This window comes from Vicia villosa, unplaced genomic scaffold (genome assembly GCF_029867415.1).
Source record: "Vicia villosa cultivar HV-30 ecotype Madison, WI unplaced genomic scaffold, Vvil1.0 ctg.000368F_1_1, whole genome shotgun sequence".
In the NCBI taxonomy this organism is placed as follows: Eukaryota; Viridiplantae; Streptophyta; class Magnoliopsida; order Fabales; family Fabaceae; genus Vicia; species Vicia villosa.
The window spans coordinates 533,737-548,789 of record NW_026705169.1 but is presented as its reverse complement, the minus strand read 5'-3'; the positions used below and the strand labels follow the sequence as shown (position 1 = coordinate 548,789).

The window sequence follows — 15,053 nt, the reverse complement described above, 5'->3', positions numbered from 1 at the left end:
TTTCATTGGAAAAATGTTAGTGGTTACTTTGTTAAATGATAGGCAATTTATTGCTAGGCATCGAACCACTACAAAAAAAAAAGGTCTCCTGCCACACCCAAGAAACCGAGGCTATATGCAATATAACCGTGGCGTAACGCTGAGGCCACGGTTTGACCACGGAAATCCAACTGTGGAGTATACGGCCGTGGCCTAAAGTAAAGTCCACGGTTTTTTGGTATAGACCACGCCTTTTTGACAACCGTGGCTTTTTTAGGTCACGGTTTAGGTAGCTTGATTAAGGCCGCGGTTTGTATTTGCCATGACTGCAAAACTGTGGCTATATGGTAAAGCCACGGTTTCAATTTAACGTTTACGATACAGTTTTGGTTCAAGATATAGCCACGGTTTGGTTATGACCACATATTTAAAACCGTTGTTATATGTTATGCTTTCTAAACCATTTATCTTGCCACAGTTTATTTCTGTATCATTACATAAATATGTCATTATATATATATATATATATATATATATATATATATATATATATCACTTACATCAACTTTGAAGAATTTAAAACTTGATTACTATAATTGTATGAATACAAATTATTTTAGTGTCTACACATCAATGACAATAGCATCGTGATTGACTAAGTACATTATACATCTAATAAACCTAAACCAAAACTAAATATAAAACGAGTCCTGGATTCGCCTCTATGTTTTCACTTGCTATATGTTTCTGATATAACAGAGTTAGGTCATCCTACATGCGAACCTTGTTTTTGACCTATTGTTCTCTTCCGAATCTGTTCATTACATTCCAAATATTAAAATGTCAAATATAAGTATTAAGAAATTAAGCAAAAATAATTTATTTATCATACACCTTTTAACATCGTAACCATACCATATTTACTTAATTAATATATACAAAAAAACAACAATAAGACTAGCAATTAAATGCATTAGTACCTTTACATATTATTACATTAACACCACTTGTCACATATTATCTTAATTCAATCCAACATCATGGACACCATATTAATCTACCAACACATTCATATATGACTAAACAAACATTTTTCTAATGTTTTTGTGATGTCATGTTCATCTATATGATACCATATGTTCATCTTATAAGACTATTCTAACCATATACTCTATATTTTCTAATAAAATGTAAAATATTTTATCAATACTCTAATTAGCTTACTTTGATAAAAGTATCACTAACAAACACATTAAATAAATTAATAAAAATGAATTATTTAATTATTCAACATCAGAACCAGATTGTAAATACAAATTTATTAAATTCAAACCGATAGCATCATATCAAAAGATATGAGCAATTAAGCCTAATTACAAAAACAAACAGGAGCAATTAATTTACAATAATACAATAATTATATCTCTTTATTCTATAATAACTAATTCTTTATTAAGATAATTAAGATTTTAAACATAATAAATGTGAATTAAAAATTATAATTATATGAATAAAGATAATTCTTTGTTGTGACGCAACATTGTACTAAAAAGATTATAATAAACAAATTCTCTAATATCTATGTAGGTAAATAAAATGTCAATAACAACTAAAATATATTCAATAATAAATTAATCAAACAACTACATAACACTACGAAAATTAGCCTCTGATTTAAGAGAGAAAATTCATAATATAAAAACCAACAGAAATTAGCCTCTGATTTAATTATGTAGTTTTACTAACCTGGGTGTCAAGAAATGTGCATGCTGCCTCGAGGACAACTTCAAGCCCTGAATTCAAAAGGCAAATAATCAGGGGAAGTGTTACTATATAAATTCTCAAAATTCCTATTGCCTCTCCTTTGGTTCATGTCAGAATTGTCTGATTGCCAGACCTCGCCTACGTCGCCAACCTCGCCATGATTTGTATCAATTTAACAATGATATCATGATTTGTATAATAACTTTCCATTAGATATACATGAAACCCAAAGCTTTACTTGTAAGAAATATTTGCAGCCAAATGAGATGAATTCCAAACAGCTTCAATAACAAATTTGACTTAATTATTGCCGTTCCATCCAAAGATCCAGTAGCAAGAATCTGCGTGAAGTATTATCATGGCAGGGTTAAACTAAAGTAGATAACAAATCCGGATTCTCATCAAAATATTAATCATACATACATTGGTGTCCCATGGATGTTTTAGTGAAATGAATCATTTACAATTGGAAGGAAATTCAGACTTTCATCCCTAATGATCTTTAACACTAGCACTTATGCAACCATCCTTACCTTTAAAAAATCTCCAAGAATCATGGTTTTCACATATCAAATCAAATTATAGACAAGAACCCTTGTCTTCAATTAAAAGCTAACTTCCAGTAAAAAAGCCTTATGTTTCTTATACAATCTCAACTTATACAAAAACTCCAAACATACATCACTTATACATACACTTTAGCATCTCAAAGTTGATTATCATTAAATGCAACACATTCAAAAGAAAAAACAAAAAGTAATTTTATTAACCTCTTCACCAGAAGTTTTTGCGGGGGGTGTTGTAAATGACGGACCGGCAGTGAAATCCAAGTGCCTCGCAAATCTCCAAGCGGCTAAGTCCAGCATCAAGTCACTCTTCTCCATTGACGTTTCTTCTTAAAACCTGTTATCCCATGTCAGACCCAATAGTGAGTGAGCCTAAAACAAGAAAGAACCCAAACATGGATATTCAATCTAAGAAGAATAAATCTTACAGCTCTAAGGAGCATAACTTAACTACTGCAGTAGAGAAAGAAGAGAAAATAGCTGCACCTACAACAATAATGATTAAACACACAACGGATTTAGCGTATAAGAACCCTTAAAACCATTGGTTATATAATTTCTATTCAAACCATTACATAAGAATTCTTTGTAAATGATCAAAGATAAATTATTAACCTCTCTTTGTGGGGTTTCTCAACTAAAGGACACATTAACTCCTGTCAATCCAATTGAAACTAGAGCACCAACAAGTCCAACTCCAGCTCACAAAAGCCAACCCCTTTGAAGATTAAAAGGTTCCTTCAAATTTGCAACAAAGTTTTTACCATCAAATTGAAATAAGTATCAGCACATAACAAATTCTAATTCTTCTAGGTATAAGCCAGTTGTAAACCAAACATTAAACTAACAAGCTGCAAAATGAAATTAATTAAATTGTTAATACTTCCTTAGTTGTTAACTTCACATATTCCTAACAAGTCATTTCACGGTTGTGAAATTCTACTTCCTTAGGTGTAAGCCAGTTGTAAACCAAACACTAGACTAAATGAAGAGTACTCATAAAAGTGCAAGTTATTTCCCGGTTTTCCAACCAACTTCAAGAATTACAATAGTCGTGTTGAATGAATTGGCATACATACCCCTGATCTAAAAAGAGTAACTCTGCCTTTTCATCTAAACTTAGTTCATTAGGTCAAATCTCTAGATATGGTAGAGCTGTTGCTTCAACCAAAACTAGGTTAAGGGTGAAGGGCACTTACACCATCTCATTTTCCAAGTGTCAATGCACTTGGAACTGTCAGCAAACTAACATTATGTTCTGCACAAAGGGCTTTCACCAATTTGACATAATCGGGTTGGTCACAATCTTCGACTAGAGTATAGAGTTGTGCGGCATGCTTCTCAATCACTTTAGCACCCTCATGAAGACCTCCTGCAAGACCTCCTGCCTAAAACAAAATGTATGAGAAAGATTAAGATAATGAAAATAATGGATAGAAGCATAACTGAAAAGGAATAGAAAGATAAACAAAAGCATCAGCGAAAAGGAATGAGAGGTGTGAAATATACTAGGAAAATGCGATTTGCAGGAAGGCAAGGAGAGAGAGGTAGCGCTGCACAAGGCTTCAATTGGGAAATTTAAGAGAGGTACTAACCCAGCTTTGGTTTTGTAATGATACCATTGTGTTGAAACCCAAAATATCAGCTCCTCTCCATCTCGACGAACCGTGATCAATGACATCAATTCGCAGCGTCGTTCTTCATTTCTGCCCTACTCTCGCCTTGCTTTCATGAACTAAAATGACTTACATAGTACTCAATTCTACATTGATAATCCTATAAGTTTGAAAAACGAGTAAAAATCTAATACTTCATAACTAATCATATATTATTCTACATTGCGAAAATAGTAAGGTTACGCAGAATTACCAGAAACCTGAAACTATAGTTCCCTTTCTCTTTGGTAATTTTCCTTCCACGTGCCTCAAACACTCTCTGTAGATCTTTAACATCACTCAATAACATGCACAACATTGATTCCCATTGGTTCCTATTAATTGAATCACCCACAAAAACTAGTTTTTTTCCTCTTATCAACTCCAACATTTTTGTTGCATTGAATCTATAACACAAAAAAACAGTACTTAAAGAATAAAATTAACTTCACCTTTGCTACTAACTTCACATATGTTACTCCTAATAGTAAAAAGTCTCTCTTTAAGACCGACTAATCCAGAAGAACAATGCAGGGGGCCCAATTGAAGCTAGTCCTTTACCTTGTATGAACCGACCCAACACTAAAATAACGGTTAATCAAACTCATAAGCATAACCACACTTGCAAAATTAAAGGGAAAAAAAGAGACTAAAGTAAAGTATTCCAAAAGATTGAATTTGACAGTACCTTGGAAGGTCACAATATTGAGGTTGCCATCTCCACTTAGTAAAATTTCTATCCAATCTTCCATTCCCCTCGCAATCAAAACCTTCATCAACAAAAGGATAAGAAGCTCCACCATAAAGAGGATACCTTTCATCAAAAACCCAATACCCTTTACTCAAATCACACCCTTTAACCATCTTCTTCTTCTTCTTCTTCTTCTTCTTCACTTCACCTTTCTCAAAAACCGAAACTTTACTTCTACCCACTAAACCCACCACTCCAACCATCGTTCCATTACCACGCATTTCACCAAAACCAAAACTCGAACCAACAATATCGTCTTCTATAGCTTTAGATTTGGATTTGTTGACGCTTCTGGAAAGACGGTTATCGATTAGAGTAGAGATATTTGCACGAGTGAAGATGTTTTTAGTGAAACAGTGGACTGTTAACGGTAGAAGATTTGCTACAAGAGTGTTTTGTGGTGAAGGTGTTGTTGTGGTGGATTTAGTGAGGAAGAGAGTGAAAAACCCAAAATCCAAAATCTTCAACTAAGCTGCGACCCAGAGATGAGAAGAGATGAAGATTCATGGTGTGCTTGTGAGTGAGGACCTTTAATTTTAGGGTTTGATTCGGTGATGAGGAGGTGAAGTTGAATTTAGGGTTTGGAACAAAGAAATATGAATTGTCAAATGAGGGGTTCTTGACTGAGAACTATCTCTTAGGGTGTAGAAGAACAATATTAGGTTAGAAGTATAACACTTGTATTTACGTTTTCAATTTTTTTTAATCTAAAAAAAATTAGAAAAGAAAATAATTAAGAAGGGAAACTAAAAAAAATAGAGGGAAGTTTTGGCGGTATATTTTTTGGGTTTGGGACACAGTTTGAGATGAAAATTATAATGTCGCGGTTTTTCTATTGCGGCTTAAACTATCTGCAGTTTGTTATCTCTTGCAAATGAAGAAAAGGCCACAGTTTCACACTCCGGATTCAATATTTCAAAACATATGACCACGGTTTTAAAACTCTGGCTAAAACCTATATGTGGCCACAGTTTTTGAGTTGTGGAAAAATTTAGCGTGGCCGTAGGCCATATTTCTAGTAGTGTAACCTTGATCATGTTTCATAATTCTCTACACCACTGGGCTACAGTTTCGTGACAAATCACAGTAGTTAATAGTAAATTCAATTATTCAGTTTTCATGATAATTATAGTCACAAAAGAAAAGGCTTGGAGAAATGAAGTTATAAGTTTAGACAGTATCATGTGTCAAGAAAAAAAAGTTTAGACAGTATCATTCTAATTAAGAATGTACTTATTATATAAAGCCAATGTAAAAGAATAGTCTTGCAAGCCTCATATTGTAATCAACACTATATACATCATTATGCTTTTGCAAATCATCAAAGAAAAGCCAAAAAGAGAGACAAATACAATAGTTTTTCAGATTAACTTTTTATCCAATATAATATAAAAAATTTAAATGATAACACAGCTATTAGGGTCCTCTTCAACGCTAGCAGCACCGTAATAAGGATTGTATTGTGGCTTCATTTGATGATTATAATAGTCATGTGTTCCATAGAACATGAAAGGATTAATCACAATATTTTCTTTTGTTGAATCCTTCTTAGCATCTTCTTTCTTTTTAGGTTCATCTTTCTTTTCTTCTTTAGCAGGTCCAACAGAAATGATTTCAGCATGACAAAACTTCCTTAGCTTACCAACTACTTTTACTGGATCAATATCTCCAATTAAGGTTAATTTCTTGTCTTTCATGTCCACTGAAACTGACTCAACCCCTGAAAGGCCAGAGACTGCCTTCATAGCTTTTTGCTTGATTCTGTCTTCATTTATTTCCAACTTTAACACAACTTTCTGTAAAACAAAAGTTCAACTAGTTGTTAGGGTTGAAGACTCTCTTAATTTATAGCACAACGTGCATGAAATTAACAAAAAATAAAGCACAGAATGAAAAATTGGAATAATGATGAAGAAAATAAGGATAAGAACTTACCATCATTGTGATGGAAGCTTGTGATATGTGAGATAAGAGCTATAAGGTAGAAGAACACTTGATGCAAATTGTAATAGAATATAGAGATTCAAGGAAGATGTAAATTTTCAAATTGAAAAGAAGTTATGAATTGAAGATGATTGTTGGAGGGTTTTTATAGCAATGAAATAAGAGTGATTGATGAGATAGGAAGGGTCAACGAAAACAAGTCAAGAGAGTAGTGTGTGGTCTTCTTCGAAACTTAAGCAGCAAATATAAAGGACTTTTTCAAATCTATAATTTGTTTGATTTCCAAATTCCAATATACCATTCCTTCTTGGAACGCAGCAACCTACATAAAAGGACATTAAGAAGGTGAAAATTAAAGTAGGAAATTTACTATTTTAGTTATGACCAGTTCTAAGGTACACCTAAGCTGGATTAATCCTTAAAAGAGCATTCATACAAGTACATCCATCAAATGTGTACGAGTACATCCATTTGCCATTTTTTTACTGCAATACCATGTATTTGAAATTAAAACACCACTTTGCCAAAGTTTGAAAAAAATTTCCCAAGGCTCCAAAGCACGGTCATTGATCGGACGAGCGAAAATACTATTTGTTAAAGGGAGTTACTAGGAGCATTGATACATAGTTTAGAATTAGACATTTTTTTTTGAAAGACACACCATTTATCCACCTAAAACCTTAAAGTGATTGGTGAGTGGATTGTCTCATTTATATATTCTCAAGTCACCACATTTTAATTCAATGTGAGACTATTTCTCCACTTACTCACACTTGCATTATTATTTTAACTGACTCGGCCATCCATTGACTGAACACGTGAAGGGGTTTTCTACTTTTCATTTTTTAAAATTATTTAAATGTACAGGGGTGCTATCTATACACTATTATTTCTTACAGGTATGTACACCGTAAAAAACAACAAAGCAAATGTTGGTCGCACAAAATCCAAGAAAATATAAATTAATAAAAAAATAGAAATAGTATATTAAGCGTAGATTTATACGGTGTAGTGTACATTTTAAGTGTACATACTCCCTCTGTCCCAAATTATAAGAGAAAATTACTTTTTAGATTCATTGAATAATTAATGTATTTGGTCTATATAAAGACCAGATACATTAATTCTTCAATGAATCTAAAAAGTGATTTTCTCTTATAATTTGGGACGGAGGGAGTATATCTTTTCTGTTCAATGTATTAATTAATCACTACAAGAAAAATGGTTATTAGCTGGGTGAATTTTCCAGGTGACTAGCACCTCGCAAATGATTGTAGTTAAGGGATGCAAATCACCTCGCAACTTAGTTTTCTTAAAAAATATATATATAAATATTTTTCCGTCTCGCAAAGGAGGGGGAAAGTTTGAAATTTTTGGAAAAAAAGTTGCAGAGTGTTAAACACCCCGCAACAATGTTTTAAAAAAGTTTTTGGAAATTAAATATTAAATTTACCAAGAAGTCAGGGGAGCAGGTGATTTTTTGCAGATTGTATTGACACAAAATTTGCAAAGTGCAAACCACCCCGCAAGTCTCAATGCCTTTTTTCGTTGCGAGGTGAGGTCCACTTCGCAAGTTTCTTTTGAAAATTTTGGAGAAAAATAAACCTGATAATTAATGACGATAGAAAGTGGTAGGGACATGTGTCAGACACGGAGATTGCGGGGTGTGATGCACGCGGCAAGTGTCAACGATAATAAAATTTGCTAGGTATTTATCATCCCCCAAGATTTATTTAATACTGTTACCTTTTCAAGTCCATCTCCCAGGTTCTCGTTCACTCTCTCGTTTTGCAGTTCACTCTCTGAAGGAACCATCATCTCCCAAAATCTCTCCCAAACCCGATTCACTCAAAAAACAAAATATCCACAAAACCCTTCTTGCAAGCTGCATCATTCCTTTCGAGGCTTCCAGGTTGCAATCGTTTGTTTCTAGGGTTTCAACATTTGGGGTTTCTCATACAGTGTTGGTGATTTCTCGTTCAGGGGTTTTGAGTTCGTGGTTTTTCAATCAAGTACTCTAGTGAACTTCGTTTTTCGTTTGAGATTTCTCTTCCATGGTTTCTACGATTTGAGTTTGATATTTTAGCGTTATGCCTTTGCAGTATTGGACGTGGTGTTACTAGCTAAGAATCGTGAGTTTCAGATTTCTCAAAGGGAAGGCGGCGACGGTGGAGTTCAGGTGTCTATTTCATTTTGATTGTAACAATAGTTTGTTGGAACTTCGAATTAAATTATAATGAGAAAATATAGAATATGAAGAAATGATTATAAAGGTAACTTGAGAATTATTTGTATATTTCCAGACTTCATAGTCTGTTTTCTTTCTTTTTATTCTGTCCACATTCTCAATCACATGTCTCATTATTGTTACATTGCATACAAAGAATGTCAAACTGAATATAAATAAACCAAATGCTACATGCGGCCTATATGAGACTCCAACATCAATTTATACGGCATGAATTTTGGAGTCTCGAGTTTCAGAGATCTCTCGCCAATGCATAGTACGGGCATAAATATTGGACTGTGCCGCCCAGTAGTAAAACTGTTAGTTGATGTATAGGATATATAGGTCACAACAGAAGTGCAAAAAATACAGAATAAATATTGTTCTACCATTATGGTAATCATGATCATATCCTGCTTCCTTTGTAACCCCCCCTCGTATGAAACACAACACCAGTAAAACTTTCTAGATCTTCTTACCATTCTTGAGATTACGTACAACCATAACAAGTTGTTGTCTTTCTACCTCTATTGGAAAATTATGTGGCTAATGTTAGTGTTATTTGATAGAATTACTAACATAGAATTACTAACTATAGTTATCAGTACATAATTGTTAGTCCATTCAACAATAACAAAAGTCGTCCTAGCGGTGGATAACACTATAACGGTCGCCGTAGGTCGCCGTAGAAATGAGGCATAAAAGGAAAGGATAATATGTAAGTTTGGGCATGTTTTAAAGCATCTTTTTCGGTTTCATTTTACAGGATCTCTACGAAACGAAGAGGTGAATTTGAAGGTAAAGGCTGGAACCGCAGCGGGCAAGTTTGTATCTGTTGGCAGAAATCCTTGTGAAATACGATGAATTGATGTGTGATCCAAGGTTTGGTTTTGATATGTGATTGCAGGTTTTTTCTCTCAGATGGATGCGGAATACAATGGCTCGAGTTGAACTGATACGAAGAATTGACATTGGCCTTGAAGTGTTTTGGTTTGGTATGAATTTGTAGAACTTGAATTGTTTGCTTTGATTTGCAGCTTCATGTAGTATTATTATTTTGAATTCTTTTGGGCATGAATTCAATTCTAATTTTCTGTATATTTTTTGCAGGTAATGTACCTTGCTTGACATATTTGTTCGGCAGCTTTGTATTGAGATGCAGAATTGAATCTGAGTTAGGTTTGAAGTTCGATTTGGTTTGAGGTGAGAATTAATCAAGCTAGTAGAATGTTATAGAGTTAGATTGTTTATTTAGCTCTGAATTCCTTTTATGCGTAGTTTCTGAACGTGTTTATAAATGTCAGCTCTTTTCACATAAAATTACCGTTCGAAATTTCCGTTAATTTATAATTCTTTTCACATCATAAAAATACACTTTTACATATGGTGGAGGTTGTGAGTCAACAGGGTCATAATAGGAGAAGACATAGTATAATTAGATTAGGCGTGGTTGTTTGATTCAGGTGAAACTGTTGCAGGCGATTAGTGAAAAGAGTGTATTACAATATGTTGCCTAGTTGGAATTTAGAGAGCATAAGAGGTAGATGCTTTTTGTGATATGATTTCCAAGATGAGGAATTTAGGTCCCAAGAAGAGATGCTTATCTGTTTTGTGACTGTCTATTGAGTGCCAATCGTGACTCTGTTGCCTATGGCCAGTGTGCATTGGAATTTAGGATTCTTTAGAGGTTTGTGCTTGTAGCAAGTAATTACAGGGAGTGAGTTCAGTTTTAGAGTCATTTCGAAATCATCTTCCCAACACCAGTATGAAGTAGCTATTCTGTCAAATTGATTTCAATAGTGGGATTTGATCTCTGGGTGCTTAGGTTTTTGTCGTATCGGTTCTCGGTAGTACTTCTTTTTCTTATAATTAGAAAAAGTATTTTTTTATAAGTATTAGTACTTCTATTCTGTCACCAGTATGAAGCACAAAAAGTAGAAAAGAAAAAAAATGAGTTATTAGCATTAGAACTTCTATTCTGTCACCAGTATTTCTTATTAGCATTAGTATTTTTATAATATCTTATTTCAAAGTTTTCTTATAATCATTAAATAAATCTAAAAATGTCATTGAATTGTAATTTAACATTTTTTTAGTAATAAAATTAAACTACATAAAATTTAAAGTGCAGGGGGTCAACAACTGACAGAGTAAAATTTATCTTAATGATGCATATTGTTTATTAAATATGTTATAATCAAATTCTTTTCTTTTAATTAGGTAAAATGCATCCACGTCCCGAGGATAAAAGTAAGAGTGTTAAGAAAGTTCGTCGCACGAGGATACGTGTAGTTGAGGTTCCTTCAAATTCTATGTATTGCCCTTTGCCTCAGTCTAATCAGGGGGTTCAGCAGACTACACGAATATAATGCGGACATCCCAGATCCTCAATGAATATTATTTTGAATTTAAATATTTTTGATTAATTATAAATTTCTTTATATTAAGTATGAATTTAAATAATTAGAAATAATTATAAACTCGCATTTTTAAAATTTTTTGAATTTAAATTATTTATTATATTTATATTATTCTAAATATTAATTTTAATATTTAGAATAATATAAATATATATTTTTATTGAATTTAAATTATTTATTATATTTATATTATTCTAAATATTAATTTTAATATTTAGAATAATATAAATATATAGTTTTTTATTATCTGCGTTACATTTTGCGTGGTGTATGTTACATGGGATCTTAAACTATTTGCCCGGTGAATTTCACCCTGCAAGTTTTTGAATATTCAAATATTGCCAAGTGAAATTCACCCCGCAAGTCCCCTAACACTGTTCTGACTCAACTGTCACACCTGCTCTGAACGAAACTGTCACATGGAACATAGTTCACTAAAAAGTCTTGGAAAGCGTGTTTGCGGGGTGAAAACCACCTGGCAATGTTGCGGGGTGAAAACCACCTGGAAAAGTTGCGGGGTGTTAATCCCCTTGCAAATATTTGCGACTAACGTTTTTGCAGGGTGAACAGCTCACCTCGCAATTACGGAGTTGCAGGGTGATTTTTGCTTTTGCGGGGTGAATTTCACCTGGCTAATTGTAGTTTTTTTTGTAGTGAATATATATTCAAATTTTATCATCAAAGTTTTTTTATTTTCTTTGATGTGTGCTCAGGCTAATGGATGGTCGAGCCTACAAAGAGCAAAATTTAATGTTTATGCTCGTCAAATCAATGGCATGCGTCAGAGTAAGAAGTGGCATCCTAAAATTTTTTGTTCAACCTGTGACAATTTGGTATTTTAATTTCAAAAACATGGCATTGTATCAAAAAATTATTCATTTGCATTTTACTATTTAGTGGTTTTCAATGTTGTAATTAATTTAAAGGTTTAAGCTTAGCCTAGAACTACCTCAGAAACAGCCGTGAATCACCGCGCCAGCCCCGTTTTCAGTAGATGTTAATTCAAACATTCATACTACCCGTCCTACCGGATCGATCATGGTGATCAAAACAACGACATAACAGCGATATCAAACCATTGGTCGGCGGCGTCGGTGTCCAAAAAACAGCAGGACCGCCATCAACCACCAACACACCGTTAGAAACTCCTTAAAAACTACGTTTCACCTATCCTAAACCGCATGCATTCTACAAAATAACAGAAATAGAGAGGAAAAAGTTGAGGAAACGAGGGAACTTACGTGTTCGGTGAGACATTTGACGGGGCGCCGAACGACAAAGATAACTCCGAGCAGGTGACGAGCAGGAAACTGGGAAAGAAATGGAAGTGAAAGTGACAAATAGCTAGGTTCCCTCCTATTTATAGAGGGTCCCGCCTAGCGCGTGACCGAGCAAGCGCCTAAAACTAGCCTAGCATAGCCATCATTGCGCCTTTATGATGGCACGTGGCCCAACGCACGCGTACAACGTCACCGATTTGCTTTTCATCAGCTACTCGTCTCCTCGGTAATGCTTAATCTCCTCGGTAACCCTTACTCTCCTTGGTAATCTCCACCCCTCGAGTAAGCTGAAGCATGAAACCCCTTAGGGGCACATCCCCGTAAACTCTTCCTCAAATCAGGGCCTACTCTTAAGTTACACTCCCACGCTTGGAGCAACGACTAGGGGGCTCCTGTTCCGAATTGGCTTGATGGCCAGGCATGGCCCAATCCAATCCTACTCCCAGAATGGCGCAATGACGATTGTCCCAATCACCTGAGGCCAGGGGAGGCTCCCCTCGAGTCGAGGACTGTCCTCTTGATCGAACAACTTCCATCCCAGTAATAAGGCACACACCATGTTCCCTTCAGGGGCGTAACAACCTCTGCTCGACAAACGATCATGTCGACCAGGAATCCCCCGTCTGCCTGATCAACGGCTAGTTTCAGACAGCCTCCCAGAATTCCTAGACATGTTCCTAGAATCTTGGCAGTCACACGTTTTGGGCATAAATCCACGATCTTACCCAAAACGTGGACCAATGGCCAAGCGCTTGGGAACAATATAAAAACCCTCTCATTTGAGGATTAGGTAACACAATTTTAAATTCTTGAAACACTCTCATATATCTGTACTCCTACTTACTTTCTCGTTGGAGTGCCTTGTTGGTACACCCCCTCCTCCCGTTCATCAACACCGTGCAGACGTCTCTGACCCATATTCTGATCCGATCACCCTCTAGATTAATTACCTACAAATTTGAAAGGATAACCCAGAAAATGATCATAAGAAAATGTAGCAAATATAAAAAATCTGAAGAAGAGATGCATTTGGCAATGAAGATGAAGGTAATACACGATCAGGTAGGATAACTATCCATTCTTACTGAAGACGATGATGATAAGACAAGTTGTGAAAAGGCTAGGGGAAGATTCATATAGATTTAGAGTCGAAAAGGCATGTTTTTTATGGACAGAATTTGAAAATGGAACCAAATCAAACTTTTCCACATTAACTATATGTTCTTTACCCACCTTGCCATAAAAACAAAACCATACCAAAAAGATGAGAAAATAAAAATAAATAAAGTTGATGGAAGCTTTAACGTAAAGCATCATCCTTAACTTGGAAAGTGAGACGTCAATCTAATGACTTTAAACGAGGGATGGATAGGAGGCAACCAATTTGAATCTGGTTTTATCGTTTTATTTATATTTTTCTTTTTTTGTCATTAAGGTAAAATTAAATTTACTATGAGAGAAAAAATAGAACAAGTTTATAGAAAAGATGATCTTGAAAGAAATATATAAAAGTTAGAGATTTTTAAAATTTTGCAAGCAATAGTGTAGCGTCGTCCATGCATATGAATATAGAGTTGCGATTATTTGGTTTTTAGTCGTTACGCATCGCTTTGGTCATTTCCTTCTCTAGTTTCATATTTTCTTTCACCCAAGTCACCTAAACTTTAAGCCATGCATTCTTTTCATCTATTTTCTTAAACTCGCCATGACTCAACCTCAAGCAAAGGAAATTCCTTGCATCCACAAGTGAGCAAGAAATGTCCCATAATAAGTTTGTTAGTGAAAATACTTTAGCATATTAGTAAAAAGTAGATCATGCAATGTTAATGCTAAAATGATATTTAAATGAAGTGGTCTAGACAAGCATCTAGAAATTTAATCTAATTTAGAGGGTGAGGCTAGAGATCAGGAGTAATTTCATTGCTGTGAATAGGAATTAGTTTAAATGTAATTATTTAGTGTAATTACCGATATAGCCCTGTAACCTTTATATATACGAGAAATAATAATGAGAAAAGTATCAAGCCAAGAATTATTGACATGGTATCAGTAGGTTTTCGATCAAACCTGTGAGTTTTAGGTTAATCTTGGCTTTATTCAGCGTCACCCCACTGGGTCGCTCTTGAAATCGTCTCGGTAGATCTCGTTTCTCGGTAATTGAAATCATCTCGGTTCTCGGTAATCTCTTCCAAGATTGTGATTCTAATCTCGGGTGCTTACAAATCGTGTTTGCTTGGATCGTGTTATCGTATCAGTGTCTGCAAGTATTCTGTATTAGGGTTTTGACTCGGTGTCGGCAAGTATTCTGAATTAGGGTTTTGACTCGGTGTCGGCGAGTATCCTGAATTGGGGTGTTGATTTGGTATCGACAAGTATTTTCTTCAGTGTTCCGTTGGTGTTTCTTGTTTCACGTTAACAAAATTGTTACGTTAACAAAATTGTTCTTAAGTCATCTCTGATATTATGG

The 15,053-nt window shown here is 34.7% G+C and overlaps 3 protein-coding genes across 16 annotated transcripts in view; all 3 read right to left on the bottom strand.

The window, feature by feature from the left end:
* Nucleotides 1-15,053, bottom strand: part of LOC131627575 (heavy metal-associated isoprenylated plant protein 39-like) — a 61,394-nt gene that overhangs the window by 7,759 nt on the left and 38,582 nt on the right. The gene's annotated exons all lie outside the window — the stretch shown is intronic.
* LOC131627573 (protein trichome birefringence-like 6) lies at nucleotides 546-5,375 on the bottom strand. Of its 14 annotated transcripts, none has more exons than XR_009291508.1 (9): nucleotides 4,653-4,792; nucleotides 4,179-4,546; nucleotides 3,819-4,085; nucleotides 2,925-3,697; nucleotides 2,738-2,795; nucleotides 2,514-2,646; nucleotides 1,982-2,084; nucleotides 1,726-1,772; nucleotides 546-793 (listed from the first exon to the last, which is right to left on the bottom strand). XR_009291508.1 is itself a non-coding variant. In XM_058898413.1 (7 exons), the coding sequence occupies exons 1-3, from the start codon at nucleotides 4,934-4,936 to the stop codon at nucleotides 3,515-3,517; spliced, it is 660 nt and encodes a 219-aa protein (XP_058754396.1). In that variant the 5' UTR covers nucleotides 4,937-5,375; the 3' UTR covers nucleotides 546-793; nucleotides 1,726-2,084; nucleotides 2,514-2,681; nucleotides 2,925-3,047; nucleotides 3,509-3,514. The 14 variants fall into 14 exon arrangements, 2 of the variants coding, with proteins under 2 accessions (XP_058754396.1, XP_058754397.1); XR_009291506.1 differs by having other exon boundaries at nucleotides 1,726-2,084; nucleotides 4,179-4,324; nucleotides 4,417-4,546; XR_009291504.1 differs by having other exon boundaries at nucleotides 1,726-2,084; nucleotides 4,179-4,299; nucleotides 4,417-4,546.
* Nucleotides 5,968-6,874, bottom strand: LOC131627578 (heavy metal-associated isoprenylated plant protein 39-like). Its single transcript, XM_058898420.1, has 2 exons — nucleotides 6,651-6,874; nucleotides 5,968-6,511 (listed from the first exon to the last, which is right to left on the bottom strand). Exons 1-2 carry the CDS (start codon nucleotides 6,654-6,656, stop codon nucleotides 6,113-6,115), a joined length of 405 nt encoding a protein of 134 aa, XP_058754403.1. The 5' UTR covers nucleotides 6,657-6,874; the 3' UTR covers nucleotides 5,968-6,112.